This window comes from Typopeltis vanoorti, chromosome 15, assembly GCF_054136105.1.
Source record: "Typopeltis vanoorti isolate ZY-2024b chromosome 15, IOZ_Tvanoo_1.0, whole genome shotgun sequence".
NCBI lineage: Eukaryota > Metazoa > Arthropoda > Arachnida > Uropygi > Thelyphonidae > Typopeltis > Typopeltis vanoorti.
This window is the reverse complement of record NC_143563.1, coordinates 66653221-66680666: the sequence shown is the minus strand read 5'-3', so window position 1 is coordinate 66680666 and position 27446 is coordinate 66653221. Positions and strand designations below refer to the sequence as shown.

General features: G+C 39.1%; 1 protein-coding gene across 1 annotated transcript in view; it reads left to right on the top strand.

Moving 5' to 3' along the window:
- Nucleotides 1-27446, top strand: part of LOC150098838 (cytochrome c oxidase associated subunit FA4L3-like) — a 72493-nt gene that overhangs the window by 34956 nt on the left and 10091 nt on the right. The window contains exon 4 of the mRNA XM_090405674.1: nt 23038-23095. Within this exon, the coding sequence (XP_090261800.1) occupies nt 23038-23095 (58 nt within the window). The remainder of the gene's footprint in view (nt 1-23037; nt 23096-27446) is intronic.

Genomic DNA, 27446 nt, shown 5'->3' with positions numbered 1-27446 from the left:
GAGTATCCAGAATAGAGAAGATGAATTGGTGGCACTAATAGCATCAGCTGGTCCAAAGATTATCGAGATCTCTGAGACATGGTTGACGGAAGATGGTATACTAACAGGAATAGAATAGCAGGGTACAGCATAAAAAGAGAAAACATGGCAGTGGATAAGTGATGAGTTATGCCCTCTCGGAGTAGAGGATTTAGTGGGAAGTAGCACTAATGGTTTTGAAAGCATATGTTGTGAGGTAGAGGTGGACAAGACAGGATATTTGATGGGGTGTTGCTACAAGTCAAGGAGCAGGAGATATTTAGGCAGTTGAGTTTGGAAAGTGTGGAAAGATTGTTAGGGGAGATTTTAACTATAGCAGTATAAATCTGGAAGAGAAAACTCCATGTAGTAATAAGAGAATGGAATTTCTAGAATTCGTGAGGGACAAATGTCTTAAGCAACATGTAGTAGAAGGAACACGAGATTCAAAAGTTTTGGATTTGGTCATAGGCTCAGAAAAGCTGATTATAACTGAGATGGCATCTCTGCCTCAGTTGGAGAGAGAGTGACCATGTGGTTTTGACTTGGAAGATGAGACATTCAGGAGTATCAAAGAGAAAGAAATGTATGTGGAATTATAAAGCAGGTGATTATAATAGTCTTAGATGTCAACTTGTGGCAATTCAATGGAGGGAGGAATTGGAAGAGTGAGATATCATTAGTGCTTGGGAAATTGTGAAGGAATATTTATCAGCAGCAATAGTAAGCTGTATACCATGAGTGAAGAGGACACAAATTGGTGTAAAGTAGATGACAAACAATATCAAACAGGAACTGCAGGTTAAAAAGAGGGTGTGGAAGCGATATAAGGAGGAGGGGGGGGGATGGAGAGCTGATGCATGAAGAATATAAGGCTCAGGCCAGGAGAGTGACTAGTATGGTAAGGAAGGCAAAACTGGAATATGGGAAGAGACTGGTCCTGAGATCCAAAGAAAATCCTAAGCAATTTTTTTTTTATGTGGCCAGCAGGAGGAGAAATGATTGTGAAAGAATGACATTGTTGGATAAAAATGGGAATAGAGTGACTGATGCAAAGGACATAGTGGAGTTGTTCAATGAACACTTTATTAGGGTATTTCATCCTGGAGAAGTAGGTTTTAATACTAGAGGGATAGGACACTTAGATATTTAGAAGTGCAAGATAACAATGTGTTTCAAATACTGAGTACTCTGGATAAACCAGTGAGACTGGAGGGAATTTTACCACAGGTTTTGAGAGAATATGATGGAAGAATATTATTACTATTGTTACTCGCAGCTCCAAGGAGTCCTTAGACTCATCGAGAGAGACCCAATATCATGTCAAGAACAACTAGTCAACATTCACAGAGTATCTATCATACTCTCCTTGAACTCATTTACAGCCATGGCACCCACAACAAATTCTGGCAGCTTATTCCACTCATTTACCACTCTCCAAGTAAAAAATCTAGCTCTAACACCCTTGCTAACCACACTCTTACCAAGCTTCCATGGATGGCCCCTAGTCCTCCCACTACCAGTCCTGTTCTCTAAAATAACTTCTGAATTAATCTTATAGAAACCCTTCAGTAACTTGAATGTCTCAATCATATCACCCCTTTTCCGCCTATCAACCAATTTCTGCACCCCACAAATCTTCAACCTGTTCTCATAAGGTTCATTCCATAGACCTGCTATTATCTTGGTCACTCGTCTATGGATCCTCTCCACCTCCTCCCCATCGAGAAGAAACCCTGGCGCCCATATCTGGGCACAGTAGTCTAGATGGGGTCTTATCAAGGCTCGATACAGAGGAACAATAACCTGTTTGTCTCTGTTCGTTAAAGTGTTTTTCAGCAACTGAGTGATTAGATGAGCTGATTTTGCCACTTTTGCAATGTGTTCCCCTAAACTTTAACTCCCTATCCAACAACACTCCCAAATCCCTGGCCTTGTCAATCTCCTGGAGTACAGTTCCACCAATGTGATATACTGCTGCTAATCTTTTCACCCCAAAATGTAAAACCTTACATTTTTCGACATTAAATTGACATCCATTCTCTTTAGCACAATCCTCCAAACAACCCAAATCATCCTGCAAAATTTTGACATCCTGAGCATTCACTATTGCTCTACCTAACTTTGCATCATTTGCAAACAGATGCACAGTTCCTCTCAGATCCTTTCCTATATCATTAATGAACAAAGCAAACAGTAGCGGTCCAAGAACAGAACCCTGCGGCACACTGCCAGTCACAGGCCATCTTTTGGACTCTACTCCTGAAAAACCACTTTCTGATATCACTCCATCAACCACCCTCCTATCCATCTCACTATCCCCATATCCATTCTCGTGTGTTGCAGTTTACGGATTAGAATTCCATGTTGTATCCTATCAAAGGCTTTAGCAAGATACATTAGAATCACTGTAAACCTGTTACCCTTATCCAGTTCAGCCGTCACTGTGTTTTAGAACGTGAGCAAGTTACTGACGCATGATCTACCCTTCACAAAACCATGCTGTCCCACATAAAGTATCCCATTTTCATCTATCCAATCTTGTATTTTCCTCTAGATTAGATACTCTCTAGATTAGACACTTAGATATTTAGAAGTGCAAGATAACAATGTGTTTCAAATACTGAGTACTCTGGATAAACCAGTGAGACTGGAGGGAATTTTACCACAGGTTTTGAGAGAATATGATGGAAGAATATTATTACTATTGTTACTCGCAGCTCCAAGGAGTCCTTAGACTCATCGAGAGAGACCCAATATCATGTCAAGAACAACTAGTCAACATTCACAGAGTATCTATCATACTCTCCTTGAACTCATTTACAGCCATGGCACCCACAACAAATTCTGGCAGCTTATTCCACTCATTTACCACTCTCCAAGTAAAAAATCTAGCTCTAACACCCTTGCTAACCACACTCTTACCAAGCTTCCATGGATGGCCCCTAGTCCTCCCACTACCAGTCCTGTTCTCTAAAATAACTTCTGAATTAATCTTATAGAAACCCTTCAGTAACTTGAATGTCTCAATCATATCACCCCTTTTCCGCCTATCAACCAATTTCTGCACCCCACAAATCTTCAACCTGTTCTCATAAGGTTCATTCCATAGACCTGCTATTATCTTGGTCACTCGTCTATGGATCCTCTCCACCTCCTCCCCATCGAGAAGAAACCCTGGCGCCCATATCTGGGCACAGTAGTCTAGATGGGGTCTTATCAAGGCTCGATACAGAGGAACAATAACCTGTTTGTCTCTGTTCGTTAAAGTGTTTTTCAGCAATGAGTGATTAGATGAGCTGATTTTGCCACTTTTGCAATGTGTTCCCCTAAACTTTAACTCCCTATCCAACAACACTCCCAAATCCCTGGCCTTGTCAATCTCCTGGAGTACAGTTCCACCAATGTGATATACTGCTGCTAATCTTTTCACCCCAAAATGTAAAACCTTACATTTTTCGACATTAAATTGACATCCATTCTCTTTAGCACAATCCTCCAAACAACCCAAATCATCCTGCAAAATTTTGACATCCTGAGCATTCACTATTGCTCTACCTAACTTTGCATCATTTGCAAACAGATGCACAGTTCCTCTCAGATCCTTTCCTATATCATTAATGAACAAAGCAAACAGTAGCGGTCCAAGAACAGAACCCTGCGGCACACTGCCAGTCACAGGCCATCTTTTGGACTCTACTCCTGAAAAACCACTTTCTGATATCACTCCATCAACCACCCTCCTATCCATCTCACTATCCCCATATCCATTCTCGTGTGTTGCAGTTTACGGATTAGAATTCCATGTTGTATCCTATCAAAGGCTTTAGCAAGATACATTAGAATCACTGTAAACCTGTTACCCTTATCCAGTTCAGCCGTCACTGTGTTTTAGAACGTGAGCAAGTTACTGACGCATGATCTACCCTTCACAAAACCATGCTGTCCCACATAAAGTATCCCATTTTCATCTATCCAATCTTGTATTTTCCTCTAGATTATTTTCTCCAAGATCTTGACAACAATTCCTGATATGCTAATCGGCCGGTAATGTTCAACAGCAGTCTTGGAACCTCCTTTATGCAGTGGAACTATTTTCCCCTCTTTCCACCCCCTTGGGACTAACTCAGACCCGAGACTCAAATTAAACAAAATGGTCAAAGGCACTGACAATTCTTTAGCCGCTTCTCGTATGACACGAGCTGGTATACCATCTAATCCCACAGATGAATTGACATTGAGGTTTTTGTAATAGACTATTCACCTCCACTTCATTCACCACAATTCCCGTATAAACTGTTTGTTCTTCCATTTCTGCAATGTCACCACATGGATGATATACTCTTGCAAAGTGCTCACTCAGTAATTCTACTATCAGTTACCTCCCTACCATCGGCATTCTTTAAAATCAATCTGCCGTATACATTTTTTCTTTTACTTGCAACATATCGAAAAAACTGTTTGGGATTCTCTTTAGCCTGCATGGTTAATGTTCTTTCACAGTCCGCTTTTGCTTTTCTTACCACACTTGTTACCCTTCTGGCCTGAGCTTTATACCGTCCATATGCCTGCAGGTCGCCTTTCTCCTTAAATTCTCTCCACAGTTCTTTCTTTTTTTTCAGCTCAAGCTTACTGGTGTTATTCATCCATTTAATCCCTACTTGATTTATTATTCGGACTCTAGGTATACAGTCAGCCATCGCCTCCTGCAAAAATGTCTTAACTGCTTCCCATGCACTATCAACATCCAGTCCTTGCAGTTTTACATGCCATGGCACTGAACCAATCAAACTCCTAAGCTTGTCATACTTACCAGCCCGATAATTCCACATGTACCCTTTCTTAATTGTAAATCCCACACCTTTAGCCACCTCCCAAGTCAAGATCCTATGATCACTCTCACCAATTGGTGGCAATGTGGTCATATTCATTACAGCTAAATCCTCAGATGCAATTACTAGGTCAAGCACTCTCTGTTCCTAGTATTTTCCATTATATGCTGTCGCAGATAGCTATCCCTTAATAACAGCATAAAACTCAATTCCTACCTCCCGTGTGTCCTCTCCTCCCTCCAATCAATGCTACCATAATTGAAATCTCCCATAATAATTACCCTCCTTCCACTCATTTCTTCTATTTGCTTAAGCATTCTATCTCCACCATCTTTTCCATCACCTGGTCTATAGAAGTGTTCTGCTAGCCTCAGTCTCACGCCAAATGGCCTCAAATGTGCTCTTTTCTCTATCCTGCAATTCAACTTCTATTCTCCTTGGCTGCAGCTCATCAGCTATCATCAATAATACTCCTCCCCCCATTTTATTCTCCCTGTCATTCCTGAACACACTATACCCCTCATTCAATCCCATTAGCTATATCATCTTGTGTCAGCCATGTTTCACTAATGGCAATAACCTGTGGTCTGGAAGTGCCAACCAAGACCAAAAATTCTTCCTTCTTGTTCCTAATACTCCTAGCATTAGTATACATGAATTGCAGGCCCCCGTTATCCCCATTCCTACCGTGATGCCTTATACTAACTATCTCATTCTGATGTGTTGTCCCTATTTGGTCAGGCATATTATACTCATTCATACACTCAACTGCCTCCCTAAGGTCTGCATATCTACTCCCCCCCCCTAATAAATCTAGTTTCCCTGATTCTGCACATCTACTTCATTCAACAACACTTTCTCAAGTCTCCTTACACCGTAACCATTCAAATGCAAGCCATCCATCTTATATAGATCCTTTCGCCCATCGAACTCACTCCACACATCCACAATTTCCACACCACTTGTCATACATAACCCACGCATAAAGTCATTCGCAATTATGGCACTCCTTTTAAACATTTCACTGTCATACCGTGGCAAAAGACTAATCATCCTAACTCTCTCACTCTTTTCTTTTGCTACCTCAAACAATTCATTCAGGTCCTCTATCATTTTCATTTTATCACCTTTCAAATCATTCATACCTGCCACCCCTATCATTTCTTTCACCCTTTGCTTTTGCTCCCTAATAGACTCATGTCCTTAATGGTCGCACCAAGTTGGTACGATTTTGTCAAATTCTCTGCTATCATACCTCATACTAATGAATCTCCATACAGCACTCGCTCCTTCATTTTGTTTACGTTCACAATCGTACTCTTATTTTTCCTATCATACTTTTTTTTATTGGCTGGTACACTCAGTAGACATTTGTGCATACGCTCCAGCTTCCGCTTTGCTCTATGTATCGCTCTGCTCAGTAGCGCAGTCTCACTCATTGCATCTATCTCATCTTTTTTTATTATTTGTTAAACCATTAATTTACTCTGTATTAAACCTTCATTCACACTTTCTACATTCAAGCCCTCGCAGCTCTCTGGTACAACCTCTCAATTTCTTATCATATCGCTATTTTCTACATTCTGAAATTTGACAAAAATATCACACTCACGACCTGAAATACACTTTAATTCCTCATTTTCCTTACATTTTCTACACACATTCACTCCATTAGCATCATCTAACCATACTCCAACCGCTCTCTGCAAAACATACATTTCGCAGATAGTATATTGAATAATCTCCTTTATATTACAGTTATTGAACAAAGATGGCGAACCATTATTACTAGCCGCCATTTTCCTTCTTACCGGAGCCACGTGCACGCTTCTATCGTATTTTATCAAATTAATAATTGAAATACCAAAAACACACAAACAGACACACTAAGATATGAAAAGCAAACAAAACTACATAATATTCAAGCAAAATTGTCAATGATAACTTAAAATAACACTTATCTTATCAGGAGCTCTCAACAAATACTACAGACCACGAGTCCCTCCAGCGACGAGCATATGACCTGGCTTTTCAATGAAAGTCTGGCCAAGGGAAAGGTACTCAAGTAGTGGAAGGAGGGTAAGATGGTACCATTTCATAAGGGTGGTAGCAGACTGGAAATGTCAAATTATAGACCAGTTTGATCAGTAGTTGTTAAGATCTTGGAGAAATTAGTGTGGGGCCATATACAGTGTTAAGCAGAAAGGCTCAGTGAGAGTCAACATGGATTTGTTAAGGAATGCTCTTGCTTTAGTAATATGATTGTCTTTTATAATAAAGCAAGAGCACAGTTGATGAGGAGAAAGGCATATTATGCCATTTTTTTGGATTTTAAAGGCATTTGACAGGGTACCACATAATAAGTTGATATTCGCCGCTTGGTGTCGCACTGATTAGATCGTCGGCTTGTCAAGAGATCCTGAAAAGATTAGTAGTATTTTGTGTTAGCATTAGATATTTTACTAGAATTTTAAGTAGTATTGTTTGCTTTTTGTTTCTTGGTGTGTCTGTGCAATTTTTGTGTGTTTTCTGTTATTTTAATTATTATTTTTAAGAAAAGATAGCGTACACATGGCACCGATAAAGAAAAAAATGGGAGCCAGGTCGCCATGTTTGTTTAAGAGTTTTGATGTAAACGAATTTATGCAATGTGCTGTCTGTGAGATGTATGCCTTGCGAAGAGCAGTGGGAGTCTGGTTAGAAAGTGATAGTGGAGTTAATATGTGTAGAAAGTGTAAAGAGAATGAGGACTTCAAGCGTGTTTCGTGTGTCGAGAGTGATATCGTTAACGACAGTCAGAATGTAGAAAATGGCGGTGTGCTAGAGAATTGCGTGGTAGTGCCAGATAGGTGTGAGAGCGTCGCTGAAAGTGTAAATGAAGGTAGAAACACAGAAAGAATGGATGATTTGATCGATAATGAAAATGGTGAGATAAATGTGAGTAGCAAAATTGCCCATTTGAATGGTGCGATACACAGAGCTAAAAGACAACTGGAGCATATGGAAAAATGTGTGTTGAACGTACCGACAAATAACCGGCGGAAGTCTGTGACGGCAAATAATAGAATGTTCGTAAACGTCAATAAAATGAAGGAGTGAGTGCTGTATGGGGATTCGCTATTAAGAGGCGTAATAATTGAGAGTTTAAAGAAGTCGTACCAGCCGGGTGCGAACATAAAGGACGTCAGCGAATCTATTCGACTGCAAAAACAGAGGGTGAAAGAGATGATAATCGTGGCAGGAACGAATGATTTGAAAGAGGACAAAATGGAAATGATAGAGGATGTGAGGGAGTTGTTTGAGGTAGCAAAAGAGAAGAGTGAGAGAGTTAGGATGGTGAGTATCTTACCGCGGTATGACAGCGAAGTGTTTAGAAGGAGGGCCATAATTGCCAATGACTTTATGCGTGGGTTATGCATGGAGAGTGGTGTGGAATTTGTGGATGTGTGGAATGAGTTCGATGGGCAAAAGGACTTATATAAGATGGATGGGTTACATTTGAATGGAGTTGGTGTACGGAGACTTGAAAGAGTGTTGATGAATGATGTGGAAGTGGATGTACAGACTCAGGGAAACTAGATTTATTAAGGGGGGGGGAGTAGATATGCAGACTTTAGGGGGGCAGTTAAGTGTATGAATGAGTATATTATGCCCGAGCGAGTACGACGGACAACAAATCAGAATGGGATAGTTAGTATAAGGCATCAAAGTAGGGATGGGACAAATGGGCTTCTGCGATTCATGTACACTAATGCCAGGAGTGTTAGGAACAAGAAGGAAGAGTTTTTGGCCATGGCACTTCCATTTGGCACTTCCAGGCCACAGGTTGTCGGTATTAGTGAAACATGGCTGACAGAAGATGATAAAGCTAGTGGGATTCAATGCGACGGGTATAGCGTGTTCAGGAGTGACAGGGTGAATAATAAAGGGGGAGGAGTGTTATTGATGATAGCTGATGAGCTTCAGCCAAGGAGTATAGAAGTTGAACTGCAGGATGGGGAAAAAAGCACATTTGAGGCTGTTTGGTGTGAGATAGAATCTAGCAGAACAAAATATACAATTGGGTGCTGCTATAGACCGGATGATGGAGTGGATGGTGGGGATAGTATGCATAAGCAAATAGAAGAAATGAGTGGAAGGAGAGTATTTTATTATTAGTGATTTCAATTATGGTAACATTGACTGGAAAGAGGAGAGGGCACATGGGAGGAAGGAATTGGATTTTATGCAGTTATTAAGGGACAACTATCTACGGAAACATGTATTGGAAAATACCAGGGGGCAGAGAGTGCTGGACCTAGTAATTGCGACTAAGAATGTGGCTGTAACGAACATGACCATGTTGCCACCAATTGGTGAGAGTGACCATAAGGTCATGACTTGGGAGGTGGCTAAAGGAGTCGAATATACAATTAAGACAGGGTACATGTGGAATTACTGGGCTGGTAAGTATGACAAGCTTAGGTGTGTGCTTGGCTCAATGCCATGGCATATAAAACTGCAAGGGCTGGATGTTGATAGTGCATGGGAGGTGGTTAAGAACTGTTTGCAGGAGGCAATGGTTGACTGTATACCAAGAGTCCGAATAATAAATCAAGTAGGGGTTAAATGGATGAATAACACTCTTAAGCTTGAGCTGCAAAAAAAAGAAACAATTGTGGAGGGAATTTAAGGAGAAGGGTGACCATCAGGCGCAGGAACAGTATAAAGCTCAGGCCAGGATGGTAACAAGGGTGGTAAGAAAAGCAAAAGCAGATTACGAAAGGAAATTGGCCACGCAGGCTAAGGAGAATCCCAAACAGTTTTTTCAATATGTCGCAAGTAAAAGGAAAAATGCTCATGGTAGAATGATCTTAAAAAATGCTGAGGGAAGGGAGGTAACCGAATCAGTCGATATTGTGGAATTACTGAGCGAGCACTTTGCAAGAGTATATCATCCAGGTGGTGACTTTGCAGGAATGGAAGAACCAACAGCTTATACTGGAATTGTGATGAATGAAGTAGAGGTAACTAGTCTATTACAGAACCTCAATGTCAATACATCTGTGGGATTGGATGGTATACCAGCTGGTGTCGTACGTGAAGCGGCCAAAGAATTGTCAGTGCCCTTGACCATTTTTTTAATTTGAGCCTCAGGACTGGGTCAGTCCCAAGGGGGTGGAAAGAGGGGAAAATAGTTCCACTGCACAAAGGTGGTTCCCAGGCTGCTGTTGAAAATTACCGGCCAATCAGCATAACAGGAATCATTATCAAGGTCTTAGAGAAAATAGTCAAGAGGAAAATACAAGATTGGATAGAAGAAAATGGGATACTGTATCGAGGACAGCATGGTTTTGTGAAGGGTAGGTCATGCCTCAGTAACTTGCTCACGTATTATGACACAGTGACGGCTGAACTGGATAAGGGTAATGGGTTTACAGTGATTCTACTGGACCTTGCTAAGGCCTTTGACAGGATACCACATGGAATTCTAATCAGTAAATTGCAGCATATGGGAATGGACATAGGGTTGGTGAGATGGATAGGAGGGTGGTTGACGGAGAGATATCAAAGAGTGGTTTACTCAGGAGTAGAGTCCACAAGACGGCCTGTGACTAGTGGTGTGCCACAAGAATCTGTTCTTGGACCACTGCTGTTTAATTTGTTCATAAATGATATAGGAAAGGATCTGAGAGGAACAGTTCATTTGTTTGCGGATGATGCGAAGTTGGGTAGGGCAATAGTGAATGCAGATGACGTCAAAATTTTGCAGGATGATTTGGATAGATTGGAGGTCTGGGCTAAGGAGAATGGATGTCAATTTAATGTGGCAAAATGTAAGGTTATGCATTTTGGGGTGAAAAGATTGGCGGCAGTTTACTGCATTGGTGGAACCGTGCTCCAGGAAATTGATGAGGCACGAGATTTAGGAGTGTTGGTGGATAAGGAATTGAAATTTAGGGGACACATTGCAAAAGTGGCCAAATCAGCTCATCAAATCACTTAGTTGCTGAAGAATACGTTGACAAGCAGAGACAAGCAGGTTATTGTTCCTCTGTATCGAGCCTTGATAAGACCCCATCTCGACTACTGTGCTCAGATTTGGTCACCTAGGTTTCTTCTTGATGGGGAGGAGGTGGAGATGATCCAGAGGCGAGTGACCGAGATGATAGCAGGTCTGTGGAATGAACCGTATGAGAACAGATTGAGGATTTGTGGGTTGCAAAAATTGGTTGATAGGCGGAGGAGGGGAGATATGATTGAGACATTCAAATTACTGAAGGGTTTCTATAAAATTAATTCCGAAGATATTTTTGAGAACAGGGCTGGTTGTGGGAGGACTAGGGGACATCAATGGAAACTGGGCAAAAGTGTGGTTAGTAAAGGTGTTAGAGCTGGGTTCTTTACTTTTAGAGTAGTGAATGAGTGGAATGCGCTCCCTGAGTCTGTGGTGGATGCTGTGACAATGAATGAGTTTAAGGCGAGGTATGATAGATACTGTATGAATGTCGAATAGTTGTGATGAATATGATTTGGGGCCTCCCTCGATGAGTCTAATGACTCCCTGGAGTTGTCCGTAATAATAGTAATAGTAATTTAAGTTGCAGCACATGGATTAAGATATCAAGTTACTGAACTGGATTCAGGATTGACTATCTGATAGGGATCAAATCATTGTGTATGGGGGGGACAATATCAAGGAGGCAGAAGGTTATAAGTGGGGTCCCACAGGGCTCAGTAGTGGGACCTGTATTCCTTAACCTTTATATCAATGACATTGTCAGTGGATTACAAGGGGATATTCAGTTGTTTGTGATGATGTGAAGCTGGGAAGGGTTATTAGTAAGAATGCAGATGCAGCAGTCCTGGAAGAGGATTTGAATTAACTGGACAGATTGGCAAGTGAATAGGAGTATCAGTTTAATGCAGCAAAATGTCAAGTTTTGAAATTCCTGAAATTCCCTGAATTTTCAGGTTTGCAAAGGTGATGAAGGTAACCCAGAGGATTTATGCAATACTGAGACGGACATTGCAAAGTTGATGAAGATAACCCAGAGGATTGCTGTAATACTGAGACAGACATTGACCTGCAGAGATAAAAGAGTTGTCATTCCATTGTATAAAGTCCTGATCAGACCACACTTGGATTATTGTTCTCAAATTTGGTCCCTAGGATTTGAAGTGGGATAAATTAATTGTGGAAAGGGTGCAGAGGCAGATAACAAAGATGGCTTCAGGACTGCACAATTTTAATTATGAAGACAGGCTGAAGGAATGTGGAATGCCAAGTTTGGTAGATAGAAGAAGGAGAGGTGATATGATTGAGATTTTTAAATTGTTGAGAGGTGGTTACAGGGTTGACACTGGGGAATCATTTTGCTTGGTGAAACAGAAGAAAGGAGCGAGGACAAGGGACCATCCCTGGAAGTGGTGAAAAGAAGCAGTGAGCAAGAGGGTGAGGAGTGGTTTCTTTGATGGAGGGTGGTTGAATCATGGAATGCATTGCCTGATAGAGTGGTGTGAGGTGCGAATGGCCAATGAGTTCAAGGAGTGGTATGATAGACTTTGTGTTTTCTAGGATGGGCCTTCCATGACGAGTCTTTTGACTCCATGGAGGTCTGAATAATAATAATAATAATAACAATAATACTTCCTCAAGACTGATAAGACAGAATCAGGGCCTTCTTTAGTAAAAGGACAGATCCTTCCAATAGCACTACAGGAATGTATTATATTTGGATTTATTGGCAGTGCTACATTAAATGAAAAAGGATATAAATCAGTGTTACCTAGCAGGTGTTCTGTGAGTGTCTCTCAGAAAAAGTATGGAATTTTAGAATTTAGTTCTAAAATTAAAAACAATTGTTAGCTCAACTGCACCATCTTGTGAATGGGAACAGAACAGTTGTTTTGACTGTATGAAATTATTATTTTTAGTACCTTAATGTTGCAAATAAAGTCATGAAAATAATATTACAATCTTCAGATACATACCTGTCTGTACCTTCGGTTTTCTGCTCTTGCAGTTTAGAGGTTCTATATCAGAAAAAAAAAATGCTAGTGGTTTCTCCCTCTAAAAGAGTTTGGGGAAACCACTGACATAAAGAACAGGCTTTAATTAATAGTAGAAAGGGCCTAAATTAAGGATTTCTTCAGGCATAAGTTGCCATTGAAGAAATTTCAACACTTACATGCCATCATATCCCCCTTCAATTTTAGAAATCTTGGGTTGTTTGGAATAATAGGATGTTAGGGATTAGGGGCTAAGTCCAGTCCAATATCAAACGTAAAATAGTCTGCTACAAACTGAACACTGAATTGAAAAAAGTGGGCTGTAAACATTTCTGATTTTTTTATTATAATCATTGCAGAGCTTCCATTGAATCAAAAAAACTCATCATTAGAAGTCTGCTTTAGCCATTAGAAAGGATTTTGTATTAGTTCTTAGACTCATTTACTGTCTGTATTTTCACCATTCTTTGAGGCAATGTATTTGATGCTCCTCCTCCTCCTTGCAATAAATAAATAAATAAACTCTGTTCACTTTCTTACTTGCCCCCCCCCCCCAGAACAGTTTCCAAGAAACCGCAATGCCTTTATCTTTACTGGTTAACATCCTTCTCGGTACTGCAGTGCTCCTCTGCTGTAGCAGAGTAGTACGGCTTTGTCTCTCTCCATGATAAGTCTCCTGAACTTCATATCTTTACCCACCATTACCCCAAGATCCATTAACTCCTCCAGTATGGTTCCATAATAAACCTGCAGCAATGAAAAGGAATCCAGCCAGTGTAGCAAACATAATTCACCTAGAAATGATGTTTCTAGATGAATAATTGGTAGTTTACTTTCATTAATGAAAGCAAACCACCAAGAAGCAGTATCTCACATACAGAATTCAGAGTCTTGTTAATATTGGAAAAATTCCAAAATTGTCACCAAGGCAGATAAAAGAGTGTGATTATGAATGCCTTAATCAGCCTCCTATGTAATTCACTCATCTGTTACCTACTGCCACCTGTCATAGTGTAATTACTAGCTTCTCATGTGGTAATTAAAGTCCTTTTGAAATCAAAGGCTTTGCAAAATCTAAATTTATTTATTTGCATCTCCTTTGTCCATTGCATTTGTTATCACCTTGTCATAATTGCTAATGACTTTATGCGTGAATTATGTTTGATGAGTGGTGTGGAATTTGTGGAATGAGTTTGATGGGCGAAAGGATTTATATAAAATGGATGGATTATATCTGAATGGATTTGGTGTGCGGAGACTTGAAAAGGTGTTGTCGAATGTGGTGGAAGTGAAGTTACAGAACCAGGGAAACTAGAGTTATTAAGGGGGGGGAAAAGTAGATTTGCAGATTTTAGGGAGACAGTTGAGTGTGTGAATGTGTGTAATATGCCCAAGCGAGTAGGAAAGACCACGAATCAGAATGAGATAGTTAGTATAAGGCATCAAAATAGGGATGGGACAAATCGGCTTCTTCAATTTATGTATACAAATGCCAGAGGTATTAGGAACAAGAGGGAAGAATTTTTGGCCTTGGTTGGCACTTCCAGACCACAGGTTATTGGCATTAGTAAAACATGGCTGACAGAAGATGACACAGCTAGTGGGATTGGATGTGAGGGGTATGGTGTGTTCAGGAGTGACAGGGAGAAGAAAATGGTGGGAGGAGCTCATCAGCTATCATCAATAATATGTTATTGATGATAGCTGATGAGCTACAGCCAAGAAGAATAGAAGTGGAACTGCAGGATCGAGAAAAGAGCACATTTGAGGCTATTTGGTGTGAGATTGAAATTAGCAGAACTAAATATACAGTTGGGTGCTGCTATAGACCAGGTGACGGAATAGATGGTGGAGATAGTATGCATATGCAAATAGAAGAAATGGGTGGAAGGAGGGTAATTATTATGGGAGATTTCAACTATGGTAACATTGATTGGAAGGAGGAGAGGACACATGTGAGGAAGGAATTGGATTTTATGGTTATTAAGGAATAACTATCTGCGACAGCATGTAATGGAAAATACTAGGGCGTCAGAGAGTGCTTAACCTGGTAATTTGCATCTGAGAATTTCCACCAATTGGTGAGAGTGATCATAGGGTCTTGACTTGAGAGGTGGCTAAACACGTGAATTTTACAATTAAGATGGGGTACATGTGGAATTATTGGACTGGTAAGTATGACAAACTTAGGAGATTAATTGGTTCAGTGCCATGGCATGTACAACTGCAAGGGCTAGAAGTTGAGAGTGCATGAAAGGTAGTAAACAAGTGTTTGCATGAAGCAATGGCTGACTGTATACCTAGAGTCCAAATAATAAATCAAGTAGAGGTTAAATGGATGAATAACATCATTAAGCTTGAGCTGCAAAAAAAGAAACAACTATGGAGGGAATTTAAGGAGAAAGGTGACCTGCAGGCACATGAACGGTATAAAGCCAGGCTAGAAGGGTAACGAATGTGGTAAGAAAAGCAAAAAAGGATTAAGGCCATGCAGGCTAAAGAGAATCCTAAACAGTTTTTTCGATATGTTGCAAGTAAAAGAAAAAATGTATATGGCAGAATGATTTTAAAGAATGCTGATGGTAGGGAGGTAACGGAATCAGCTGATATAGTTGAATTACTGAGCGAACACTTTGCAAGAATATATCTTCCAGGTGGTGACATTGCAGAAATGAATGAACCAATAGATTATACAGGAATTGTGGTGAATGAAGTGAAGGTGAGTAGTCTATTGCAAAACCCTCAATGTCAATACATCTGTGGGATTGGATGGTATACCAGCTCATGTCGTACGTGAAGCGGTTAAAGAATTGTCAGTACCCTTGACCATTTTGTTTATTCTGAGTCTCGGGTCAGGGTTAGTCCCGATGGGGTGGAAAGAGGGGAAAATAGTTCCACTGCATAAAGGAGGTTCCAAGACTGCTGTTGTAAATTACCGGCCGATTAGCTTATCAGGAATTGTTGTCAAGGTCTTGGAGAAATTAGTCAAGAGAAGAGTACAAGACTAAATAGATGAACATGGGATACTGTATGGGGGACAACATGGTTTTGTGAAGGGTAGACCATGCCTCAGTAACTTGCTCATGTTTTATAACACAGTGACTGCTGAACTGGATAAGGGTAATCGTTTACAGTGATAATACTGGACCTTGCCAAGGCCTTTGACAGGATACCACATGCTACTCTAATCAGTAAACTGGAACAGATGGGGATGGATATAGGGTTGGTGAGATGGATTGGAGGGTGGTTGATGGAGAGATACCAGAGAGTGGTTTATTCAGGAGTGGAGTCCAAGAGACGGCTTGTGACTAGTGGTGTGCTGCAGGGTTCTGTTCTTGGACCACTACTTTTCAATTTGTTCATTAATGATATAGGAAAGGGTCTGACAGGAAGTGTTCACTTGTTTGCTGATGATGCAAAGTTGGGTAGAGCAATTGTGAGTGCACAGGATGTCAAAATTTTGCAGGATGATTTGGATAGTTTGGAGGACAGGACTGGGCTAGAGAAAAAGTGTGTCAATTTAATGTGGCAAAGTGTAAGGTTATGCATTTTGGAGTGAAAAGATTAGCAGCAGTATATCACATTGGTGGAACCGTACTCTGGGAGATTGATGAGGACAGGGATTTGGGAGTGTTGGTGGATAGGGAGTTGAACTTTAAGGGGCACATTGCAAAAATGGCCAAAACAGCTCATCAAATCACTTGGTTGCTGAAAAATACTTTAACAAGCAGAGACAAACAAGTTGTTGTTCCTCTATATCGAGCCTTGATAAGACCCCATCTAGACTACTGTGCCCAGATATGGGTGCCAGGGTTTCTTCTTGATGGGGAGGAGGTGGAGACGATCCAGAGACGAGTGACCAAGATGATAGCAGGTCTGTGGAATGAACCTTATGAGAACAGGTTGAAGATTTGTGGGTTGCAAAAATTGGTTGATAGGCGGAAAAGAGGTGATATGATTGAGACATTCAAATTGCTGAAGGGTTTCTATAGGATTAATCCAGAAGATATTTTTGAGAATAGGATTGCTGGTGGGAGGAATAGGGGCCATACATGGAAGCTGGGCAAGAGTGTGGTTAGCAGAGGTGTTAGAACTAGGTTTTGTACTTGGAGAGTGGTGAATGAGTGGAATAAACTGCCAGAGTCTGTTGTGGGTGCTATGATCATGAACGAGTTCAAGGTGAGATATGATAGATACTGTGTGAATGTCGAATAGTTGCTCTTGACATGATGTTAGGGCCTCCCTCGATGAGTCTGTCGACTCCTTGGAGTTGCCTGAGATAATAATAATAATAATAATATGCAAATAAATTGCTAAAACACGACTATCCTTTATGCTCATGCTGAACCATCACAGAGAATCCTCTATTTTAGGATGTTCAAGCCCACCCTCCTTAGCACCTTAACCACAACTCCAGACTTGCTCAGACTGGCTTGATTCAAAGTTTCAATCTTATTTCACATTCTTTTGTGAAGCAGAACAATTTTACCCTCTTTCCATTGGGACTTACCATATTTCTCTTTAAGGCTCTTGTTAAATGTGTATGGCAAGGATGGCATTAACTCACCAGAACATTTCCTTAAAACACATGGTGATGTATCATGAAATCCTCCTGCCTTATTAATGTTGAGTCTACTTGATTCCTAAAATATCTCCTGCTCGTCCACAATCTGTCCCTCAGCCTCTGTTTGGTTTGCATTTGAGCTCTGCATAATGTCACACTTACAAAGATAAAATCTATTTTTCTTGCTTCTAAAAAATTAAATGTTTGGATAAGTTTTATTATTAATTTTGCTGCACAACTTTTTTAAATGTAAAACACTCAAATTATTTTATTAGGGTGTTGAGAGGAAAGTAATTTGTTCATGTGTTTCTTGAAGAGCTTGAGGTTGTAATCATTGAAGAAAAAAGCATGGGGAAGGCTGTTCCAAAGAGCAGAAGTATAGGGAATGAAGAAAGAGGAGAAGTTGGTTTGATAAGTTTAAAGCTGAACTGTATATGAGTGTTGACCAGCAACTGCTTATGTTCATACATGAATAGAGGAAAGTGGAGGATTGGTAGTGGCCAATCCAGTGAAGCATCATCATCCATGGAAGTACTTATAGAAAACATATGTAGAAAACAGAATGTCTATGGGAAAGCAACTGGAGGAAGTCACTGAGAGAGACAGAGGAGAGGGGGAGTCATGAATTAAGTGACTAGTTCTCTTCTGAATACAATCAGATATTATGAGGGTAGTGTACCATTCTTAGTTGCACCACCCAAAATGTGAGAATAGTATTCTGAGAATGGTGGATTTGAGATTTATAATGTCATGAGTTGAGCAGGAGAGCAGTATTGTTTAGGAAAAAAAAAGATATCATGCTTTTTTGGAGGCTGTAAAGGCTGTGGACATGATATCTTTGTATCAGGATAGGCTAGATGTGAAAGTCAACACAAGAAGAGAAAAGCAGTCCTGATTGGTGAATAGAATATTGTGAAAAGTGAGGGGGATAATGAAGCATGGTCTTTCTTTGAGAAACGAGTCAGGATTGCATATTAATTGTATTAAAACTCACCAAGTTATCCTCACCCCACTTGAGAGTGGCAAAGAGATTGATGTTTAAGGCATTGGTTATAGATGATCTTGTAGCTTGAATCACTTGAACACTACAAGGTTTTGAAAATGAAAAGAGGAATAGCAAGTACTGTCATCATCAAAGCTATAAATAGGATTGAATATGTAGGAGGAGGAGGAGAAGGAGTGTGAGTGAAATCATAGAACCCCGGGACTAACATCTTAGTTCAGCAACAGAATAGCAAAAGCATATGTTGGTAAGAGTCCAAAGAAAATTGACTAAGATGGTTTGTGGTCACTGGAATGTTGGATATCAGGAAAGATTGAGAAAGTGCAATTTCAGAGCCTTGTGAATAGGAGGATGAGGAGGAGTTGTATGATACATTGTACAACTGAGATGTATAAGTTAGTAAGGGATTGTTATCAGATTATTAGTGTGGCAGAGACTTTGCATAGAATCGGGAGACAGGCAGAACACAAGGCCATTCCTGGAATCTGTATTAGGAGGATATATACAGTAAAGAGCAGGTTTTTATTTTATTTTATTTATTTATTTATTTTTGTTGCCTGGAGAGTAGTTGGTAGAATGCATTGACTGAAACAGTGAATCAGTTTAAGGCACAGTGTGATGAGTTTTGTATGTGATATTAGGGTCTCACATGTTGAGATTTTTAACCCCCCCGTGAAGTTCTGACAATGATGATAATATGATATCACATTTTCAGGGAGGACAGATAAAACTGGATTTGAAGAGGAGTATTGCTGATGATAGAAGAACTGCAGTTAAAGAGAGAGCATGTGCAGAATTTGGTACAAGGCAGCAGCTGCATTATATGTAAGATAAAACCTGGTATGAAGGAAGATACACATGAAATGTATCACAAAATTAGATCCTTGAGCACAGAGTAAGTAATCATTATGGAGGATTGAACTAGAAGAACAGAAGGAAAAGCAATCAAAACAGAAAAAAAAATAGAATTTATTCATCTGCTAAGGGATAAAGCTGAAACAGCATGTGTTAAAGAAGACTGAGGTTTGAGAACACTGATTCTCTGATAGTATCAGAGGATTTGTTCCATAACTATTTTTTTTTGTTCCTGATTGGGAATTGAACAGACTTCTTTAAGTTTGAAAGTCAAACATGTGGAATTTTCAATTAAGAAGGAATATAAACAGAACTAAAAGGACAAGTAATTATGACAGACTTAATAGTTTGGAGCAGTACTGTGATTCAAAGACTGCAAGGGAAAAACACCATCACTGAATGGGAAACAATCAAGCATTGTTTGAGGGAAGCAGTTTCAGACTGCATTCTAAAGGTTAGGAAAAGAAATTAGTATCATTAAGTACAAAGTACATAAAAAGAAAAGATTGTGGAAGGATTATAAAAGAAATAAGATGAGCGGTACAAAGCACGGGTTAAAAGAGTAAGCAGTCTAGTAAGAAAGGCAGCATCAGATAAGGAGAAGAGATTAGCTGATAAAGCTAGAATTCTTTTGTTATTAAATTATTTTAAGTAAAAGGAAGAATGATAATGGAAGAATAATTTTAATGAATATAGATGGAGATAAAAAGAACATTTGATCAAGTTTGGCATCTTAGTCTACCTTTTTGCCAGCCTGGGTTGGCCGAGTGGTTAGCATATCTGCTCTCCAGCCAAAAGGCTGCTGGTTTGAATCCCACCATGGGCATGGATGTTTGTGATTGTCTGTGAAAATACTAGTAATGGTAGTTGGTGGTAGATCTTTGGTGTAGTTGGTGAATTGAGTGGTGGAGACAGAGAGTTGTAGAGTAGGTGATGAGTCTTTGGACTCCCTGTAGGCGTCACGTAGTAATAATAAATGTTTTCTTTTCTCAATAACTGGCAGTGGTGTTGCTTTTGCCACCTGGGGCAGTCCCTGAGTTTGCCGTCCCTCTCAATACACACCAAAAATACTACAAAACGACATATAGGGTAAGGTTCAAAGTGCTGCCCAGGGGCAGACTGCCTCCCCCCCCAGCTATAACTGGGTAGCCAGCTTTCTCATTGGTCAATCACTCAGTGTCATAGTAGATGGCTTCCTGCCTTCAGGCTTCTTCACCAGTGCCTCAGGGCTTTGTTCTGTTGCTTGCTCTCTTTCTCCTATTCATAAGTAGCTTTGGTTTCTCATTGGCCAATAATTCTATCCATATTTTCACTGATTTCTCTTCTTAGACAGCCATTATTCTAGTAGTTTCTCATACATACATTCACATCATATCAGTTGCCTCCTCAGCCTCTAAAAAACTTAGCATTCTTTTCTGCTCAAGTTGTTACTTTTATCCACCCATCTACTGATTCTGTACAAATGCCAAATCTGCCTTATCTTTGCTGTTCACTTGTTTGTGGTAGTGCACAAAAAACCTCCCAAAAATTCTTGATATTGTTTGGAGGAGAGTGATTCAGCTGATAGTTCTTCCACTGATTCACTTTAGTGGACATTGAACAGTCTAACTATGAGATAGTGTTTCAGTTTTGTCTTTTCTGTAGGTACTTCCATTGAATGCATGTTCCCCCACTGAACTATTATCCATCATTCCACCTCTTTCTATCAGGCCTGTTATAAATGAGCAGCAACTTCCCAGCAATCTTTTACAGTTCAGTGACTGCAACTCACTGATGCTTCTCATCGTTCTCATATTTCATTTACCACTGTTCTCTGGAATAACCTCCAGCTTTCCAAGAAAGATATCAATGGGTTTCTTCTTTCCTAACTCTTGTCTACAGTTCTATACACAGCATTAATGTGCTATAGGTTCTTTTGTCTCTTGTGTGGGATTATTAAAAAAAAGAAAAAAGCCTTCATAGCTCAGTCAGTATAGAAAAGCCCTTTAGTTGAAAAGACCTGGGTTTAAATACTGTCTAGGATACAAAGATCCTTTATCTATGGGTTCTTTTGTCTCTTGTGTGGGAATTATGAAAAATAGAAAAAACCCTTCGTAGCTCAGTCAGTATAGACAAATCCTTTGTTGGAAAGACCTGGGTTTGAATCCTGTCTATGATACAAAGATCCTTTATAAGAGCTTTTAATCTTAAGGTGAGTTAGCCAGTTGTGTACTGAAGTAATAGTATTTTCCTTCTGGAAACTCTGGTTTTTTCATCTTACAAAACAGACAACCTGGCCAGGAGAACATATGCAATTTACAGCCATATCAGATAGTTCAGATGGGATTAACTGCCCTATTGTTAGTGGTATTCAGGTTTCTAAGAAGCCCAGCCACTTGGCCATGACAGGCCCTTAAACATATTACAAAATGGAAGATGAGATGATGAGAACGAAAAAAGAACTATATCAGAAGAAATACTGAGAGTTTATGCTAGCCAGGTTAGTCAAGTGGTTAGCATACTCACTCTTCAACCAACAGGCTGTGGGCTTGAATCCCACTGTGAGCATGGATGTTTGTGATTGTCTTTAGGAAGAAGATAAATGTCATCGCCTGGTGTGAGACCACCACTCTGCTTATTAGAGTCCTGAAGTGGCTTGAAAAAAGTTCCATGTTTGGTCTCTAAAGCAGGGTTTCCAGACTATGTAAAAAATATAAATGAAAAATCCGAAAAAAATATACAAATTGATAAAAAAACAGTAAAAAAAGGTCTTAGCCTACTCACAGTACAAAATGTACTATAGGTGTACAAAAAATAACCTTTCGTGGGTGGGAGCAACATGAAAAAAATCTAGGTAAAGATAATATAGTGATTGATATGATGGGATTAAATGTGAGAATAGAGGTTGATTGAGTGCTAAGGTTATAGAAGACTTGGTATGAATATAGTACTTACATTAAATATGGGAAAATGTGTATGCATTATGAGAGAGTGCAAAAGAACAAATTATATAACCTGGATTATATAATTTATTAATTATATTAATTAATCATCCATTAATTATATAACCTTTTATAATTAATGGATGAATACTTACACTATATTTTTTTATATATCTAAAACCCAAACATGAGAAGTTTTAGAACTTTGAACAAATAGTGCAGTGTGTAAACAAAAATTAATGGAGGAGGAACTTATATCTTTTTTGAAAAGTTGGATGTTGTAGTTGGTGGGTAACACTTCTTCCTGGGAAAGGCTGTTCCACCATATAGTTCTGCCTGATAGTAGGAAAAAAAAGGAGAAACTGGTTTGGTGTTTTTGAACCAGTTAGAGGAAAGTGGAAGAATAATGGATGCTAGTTCAGTAGATTAGCACCCATGGAGATACCTGTAGAAGAAAGGACCATCTCTTAGATGGCGGTTGAAGTGAGTCAGTGAAAGATTTTCTTGATTTAGCTGGATTGACCTCCACTGTACAACAGAAAGAATTTTTAAAGGGTTTATGCTATTGAATATTAGAGATGTCTTTGATGCACCATCCTGAATATGAGAACAGTATTCTAAGTTAGACATATTTGAGATTAGTACAGAATTAACACTAGAAGTAATACCAGTTTGAGAAGAGAGAGAGGTCATCCTGTCTGGTGACATATATTATCAGGAGTAAGGGTTCTTGCTTTGCTGTCATACTTCAGAGTAGTACTTAAAATTTATAGATAAATCCTAAGTGTTAAATGATATTGATTTTGAACATTATTTTAATTTATCAATAAAAATATATTTATATTATTACAGGATAAATAAAAAACTTTCTATACCTTATGAAAGAATAGATCCCGAGAAACCACAGAAGGTATGGTATACTTTTCCTTTATTTGAATATTGATCCTTAGTTTTATCTTTGAAATATGTAACATTTCACTGTTATTGTCATTACCTTACATTCTTGTAATTAGGCCAACTAGTCTGTTTACATCTGTTACTGAAGTTTCTGGAATAAAACACCACATTGAAATGAAAATAAATAATTTAATAACTAAATTAAATATTTACATATCAATGTTTTGTGAGTTTAAGCTAGCATTATCAAAGGTACTTTAAAGACACACACACACACACACACGCACTCAACAAAGACTGGGAATGAAATAACCTTAAGAACAAAGATCTCATATTGGAGGCTTAATGGATTGTATACAGCACTCAGAAAAGATTAAAACAGAATTTAATTTCAGAGCGCTGTATACAATCCATTAAGCCTCCAATATGATGTCCTCACAGCACTTAAGCCTCTACACACCAAGAACAAAGATGGTCACATGTATTGAGAGTGACAGTGGCAGTCTTCTGTGATTACTGATGATGGGAGGATAGGTCAGTGTATCAAAATTTGTGTAGGGTTATACCATCAGTTCTATTGTATTTCACTGGGTTATTTTGAACATGAGCTGCTTCTACAAACAATCTTTGTGATTTGAAATGAGATCTATGTAGTAGCCTCGATTTCTTCCACCTCATGAAATGGTCGAAGACATGTTGCGATAGTCTGCTTTTAGGTTGTCCATACCGAATATACTTTTTATATTCTTTTCATCTTTCCAAAGTGGTCTGTCCAAAATATTGCATCCCACATCAACAATAGATACTGTAGATGCCTGAGAAAAAGGGGAGGGAGAGAGAGGGAGTGGTGTGTATGTGCATGTGTGTGTGTGGGGGGGATCCTGGAGATCCTTGATTTGTCTCAGGAAGGTGGAGACTTTTGTCCACAGGTTTATAGACTGTTCAAATTTTTTGTTGTTCAGTGTGTCTGTTGTACCTTTAATGTTGGGGATATAGCATATGTATAGTCTGATTGGGGAAGGGAGTTGCTCTCTTAAGGAGTCTAGCAAAGGTTTTTTTGTTGTAACCATTTTGTTCAAATAATGTAAGTAGAACTGTTGTTCCAGATGCATTGCAGGTCCTAAAGATGTAATTCACTTTTCTGTAGAGGCTAAAGTTTTGAAACTTCCAGTTTTTGGCCAAGATGGTAATAAGAAGTGGCATATAGGTATCTGGCTATGTGAGATTGTGACAAACTGGACATGCATTGAGTCTTGTGACTCTACGGAAGCCCAGACCAGTGGTGTAGCTAGAGCTTTTGCCACCTCCCCTCTCAATACACACCAAAAATACAAAAAGTCAAAATAATGTATAGGGAAATAAATTAAAACACTATGTTTATTTTCGAAGTAAAACTTTAATAAATTTCAACATTCTAAAATGTTATTTTTCTTGCTTTTCTGTTAGCAAAATCATCGATGACATTGTTGAAGTCTATTTCATAGTAATGTAGGTAATTCTTAATCAGTTGTATTCAGAAAAACTCCTCTCACAACTAGCAACACTCACAGCAATTGTGAGGAAAATTCTCAGTAGTATTACAATATTTGGAACTGAGTTCTCGAGACTGTATTTTAGAATTAACTGCAAAAGTTCAAAAATGTTCAAAGTGTCATCCGGGGCGGACTGCCCCCTCTAGCTACGCCTCTGGCCTAGACATAAAGCTTTTACTGATTTATACCTGCATTGGTAACTGTGAGTATTGATTTGTTTATTACTAATAAATTGAAAAATAAATTTTAATCAAGTACTCATCACATTTTTGTCCATTTTATGCTAATTTTGGTTTAAGGTTCTGATTTGGTCTTAATATTAAGACCAAATATAATAATTTCTGATATATGAATTGGCAGTACAAACAGAGTTGTCAATATTGCCTTCATATTATTGAAAAACGTTTTAGCCTTTTTTTATCCCATTTGTTGAGAGAACAACTTCTCCCATCAAATATGTCAAGAACTTGTAACACAAATGTTGTCAGCTTGTAAAAGGAAACTCTTTTTATTTTCTTTATGTACTTTTTTTTTTTAGATAGCCACTTTTCATCTGGATTGCAGGTGTGGAATAGAAATACAAAATTTGCTTGTGAGAGTAAATTATGATGTTATTTAAAGATAAGATATATTATGATAGCTGGAATTTCTATGTATATAATATGGACTGCATAATTTTAATCATTCCTACTATTATAACCCATCCAGCTAATAACTGTAAAAATCTCAAATCTCTTCATCCCTATAATACTGTTCTCGTGTCTAGGGCAGTTCACCAAAAGTTTTTGGTACTGTCAAGAGGAAAGCAGTCTGGCTGATAAATCATCCCTCTCTCACTGACTCACTTCAGCCGCTGTCTCATCTCATAGTTGGGCTTTTTCACTTTTGTCTTTTGCTGCATTGGTGCTGTGCTACTAAACTGGCATCTATCATTCCCCAACTTACCACCAAGTCTGTTAAAATGGGAACAGTAGCTGCAATAATCCTTTCACAGTCTAACTGCAAATCCATAAACATACACTTCTCCTCTTCTTTCATTCTATCCGTCTCTGTTTGATAAGAGGAGTGTTTGAGGAGAGTGTGACAAAATTATGTTTCCCTAAGACAAAGATTAAGGATGTTAGTAATGCTGTGATGCAGAGAGAGAGAGAGAGAAAGTGAAAGATATTATTATACTGGTAAGTACAAATGATCTTACAAGTGTAGAAATGAAAGAGTTGATGAGTCAGTGTATAGATTGTGCAGATCTGTGGATATGTGAATGAATTTGATCGAGTGGAATAATGATTGAGTGATGCTGAATAAAGCTCCTCAGGTTCTGAACTTGAGTGGCATAATTGAAGCATTAGTATACATAAACTGTACCATTCCCAACTGGTGCCAGAACATTTAGAACAAAGGAAATAAGTTTTAGGCATCACTGGTTAGTTCAAATTTGCCAAAGGTTATAGGCATTAGCGAGACTTGGTTGACAGAGGATGATATATCATAGGGATAGAATGTAACAGGTGAAGTATTTTTAGAGAGAACAGGATAAGGGAGGAGCTTTGCAGTTCAGCAGAAAGACAGGGATGCAGAAAACAGCACATTTGAGGACATATGGTGTGAGATAGAAGCCAAATGGGTGAAATATATTATTATTATTATTATTATTATTATTATTAAACAAGACCTCATGGAGTCAAAGACTCATCTAGGAGGTCCTTTTATCTCACACACATCTCATCATACCGGGTCTTAAACACATTCAAACTTCCTGCAGACACCACACTCTCAGGCAAGGCATTCCAATCATTCACAACTCTGCACGAAAAAAACCTGCCTCTCACTCCCCTACTCACACCCTCTTTATACAGTTTCCAGGTATGACCTCTGGTTCTCCCCTGATCTCCCACTATTCTCTGTAGAACGTCTCCACCATTGATCCTATAACAACCCCTTACCAACTTGTAGGTCTCTATCATATCTCCCCTCTTCCTTCTCTCCACTAGACTCTGCAAATTACATCTTTTCAATCTTTCCTCATACTCGACATTCCAGAGGTCAGAGACTACCTTAGTCAGTCGCCTTTGGACCCTTTCCAACATCTCTTCATCCTTTTGAAAACCAGGTGACCAAATCTGGGCATAATAGTCCATGTGTGGCCTAATCAAAGCCTTATACAATGGAACAAGAATCTCCCTACTTCTACACATCAGTGTCCTCCTCATCATTCCCAGAAGTCTTTGTGTTGTCTTCACAATTTTGGCGATGTGTCCCCTAAATTTTAGATCCTTATCCACTATCACTCCCAGATCTCTTATTTCCTCTACTTCCAACAATATATTCTCACCAAGCATAAATTCTGCATCCCATCTTTGTTTTCCAAATTTTAAAACCTTACATTTTGCAACATTGAACTCACATCCCCATTTGCTTGCCCAATCACTCAATTTATTCAAGTCTTCTTGCAAGGCCACAACATCTTCACTACTCTTTATGGTTCGTCCCAACTTTGCATCATCTGCAAACAACTGAATATCTCCATCCAAATCTTCGCCAATATCATTAATATACAAGTTAAATAGTAATGGCCCTAAAACAGATTCCTGAGGCACTCCACTAGTGACTTTCCTTTTCCTGGATATTGCACCCCCATACACAACTTGTTGATACCTATCAGATAGCCAGTCTCCAATCCAATGCACTAATCTAATATCCAACCCCATCTGCTCTAGTTTGACTGTCAACTTATCATGAGGTACTCTATCAAAAGCTTTTGCAAAATCCAAGTATATTACTGTGTATCCTTCTCCTCTGTCCAAGGAAGCAGTCACTTTATTGTAATAAGTA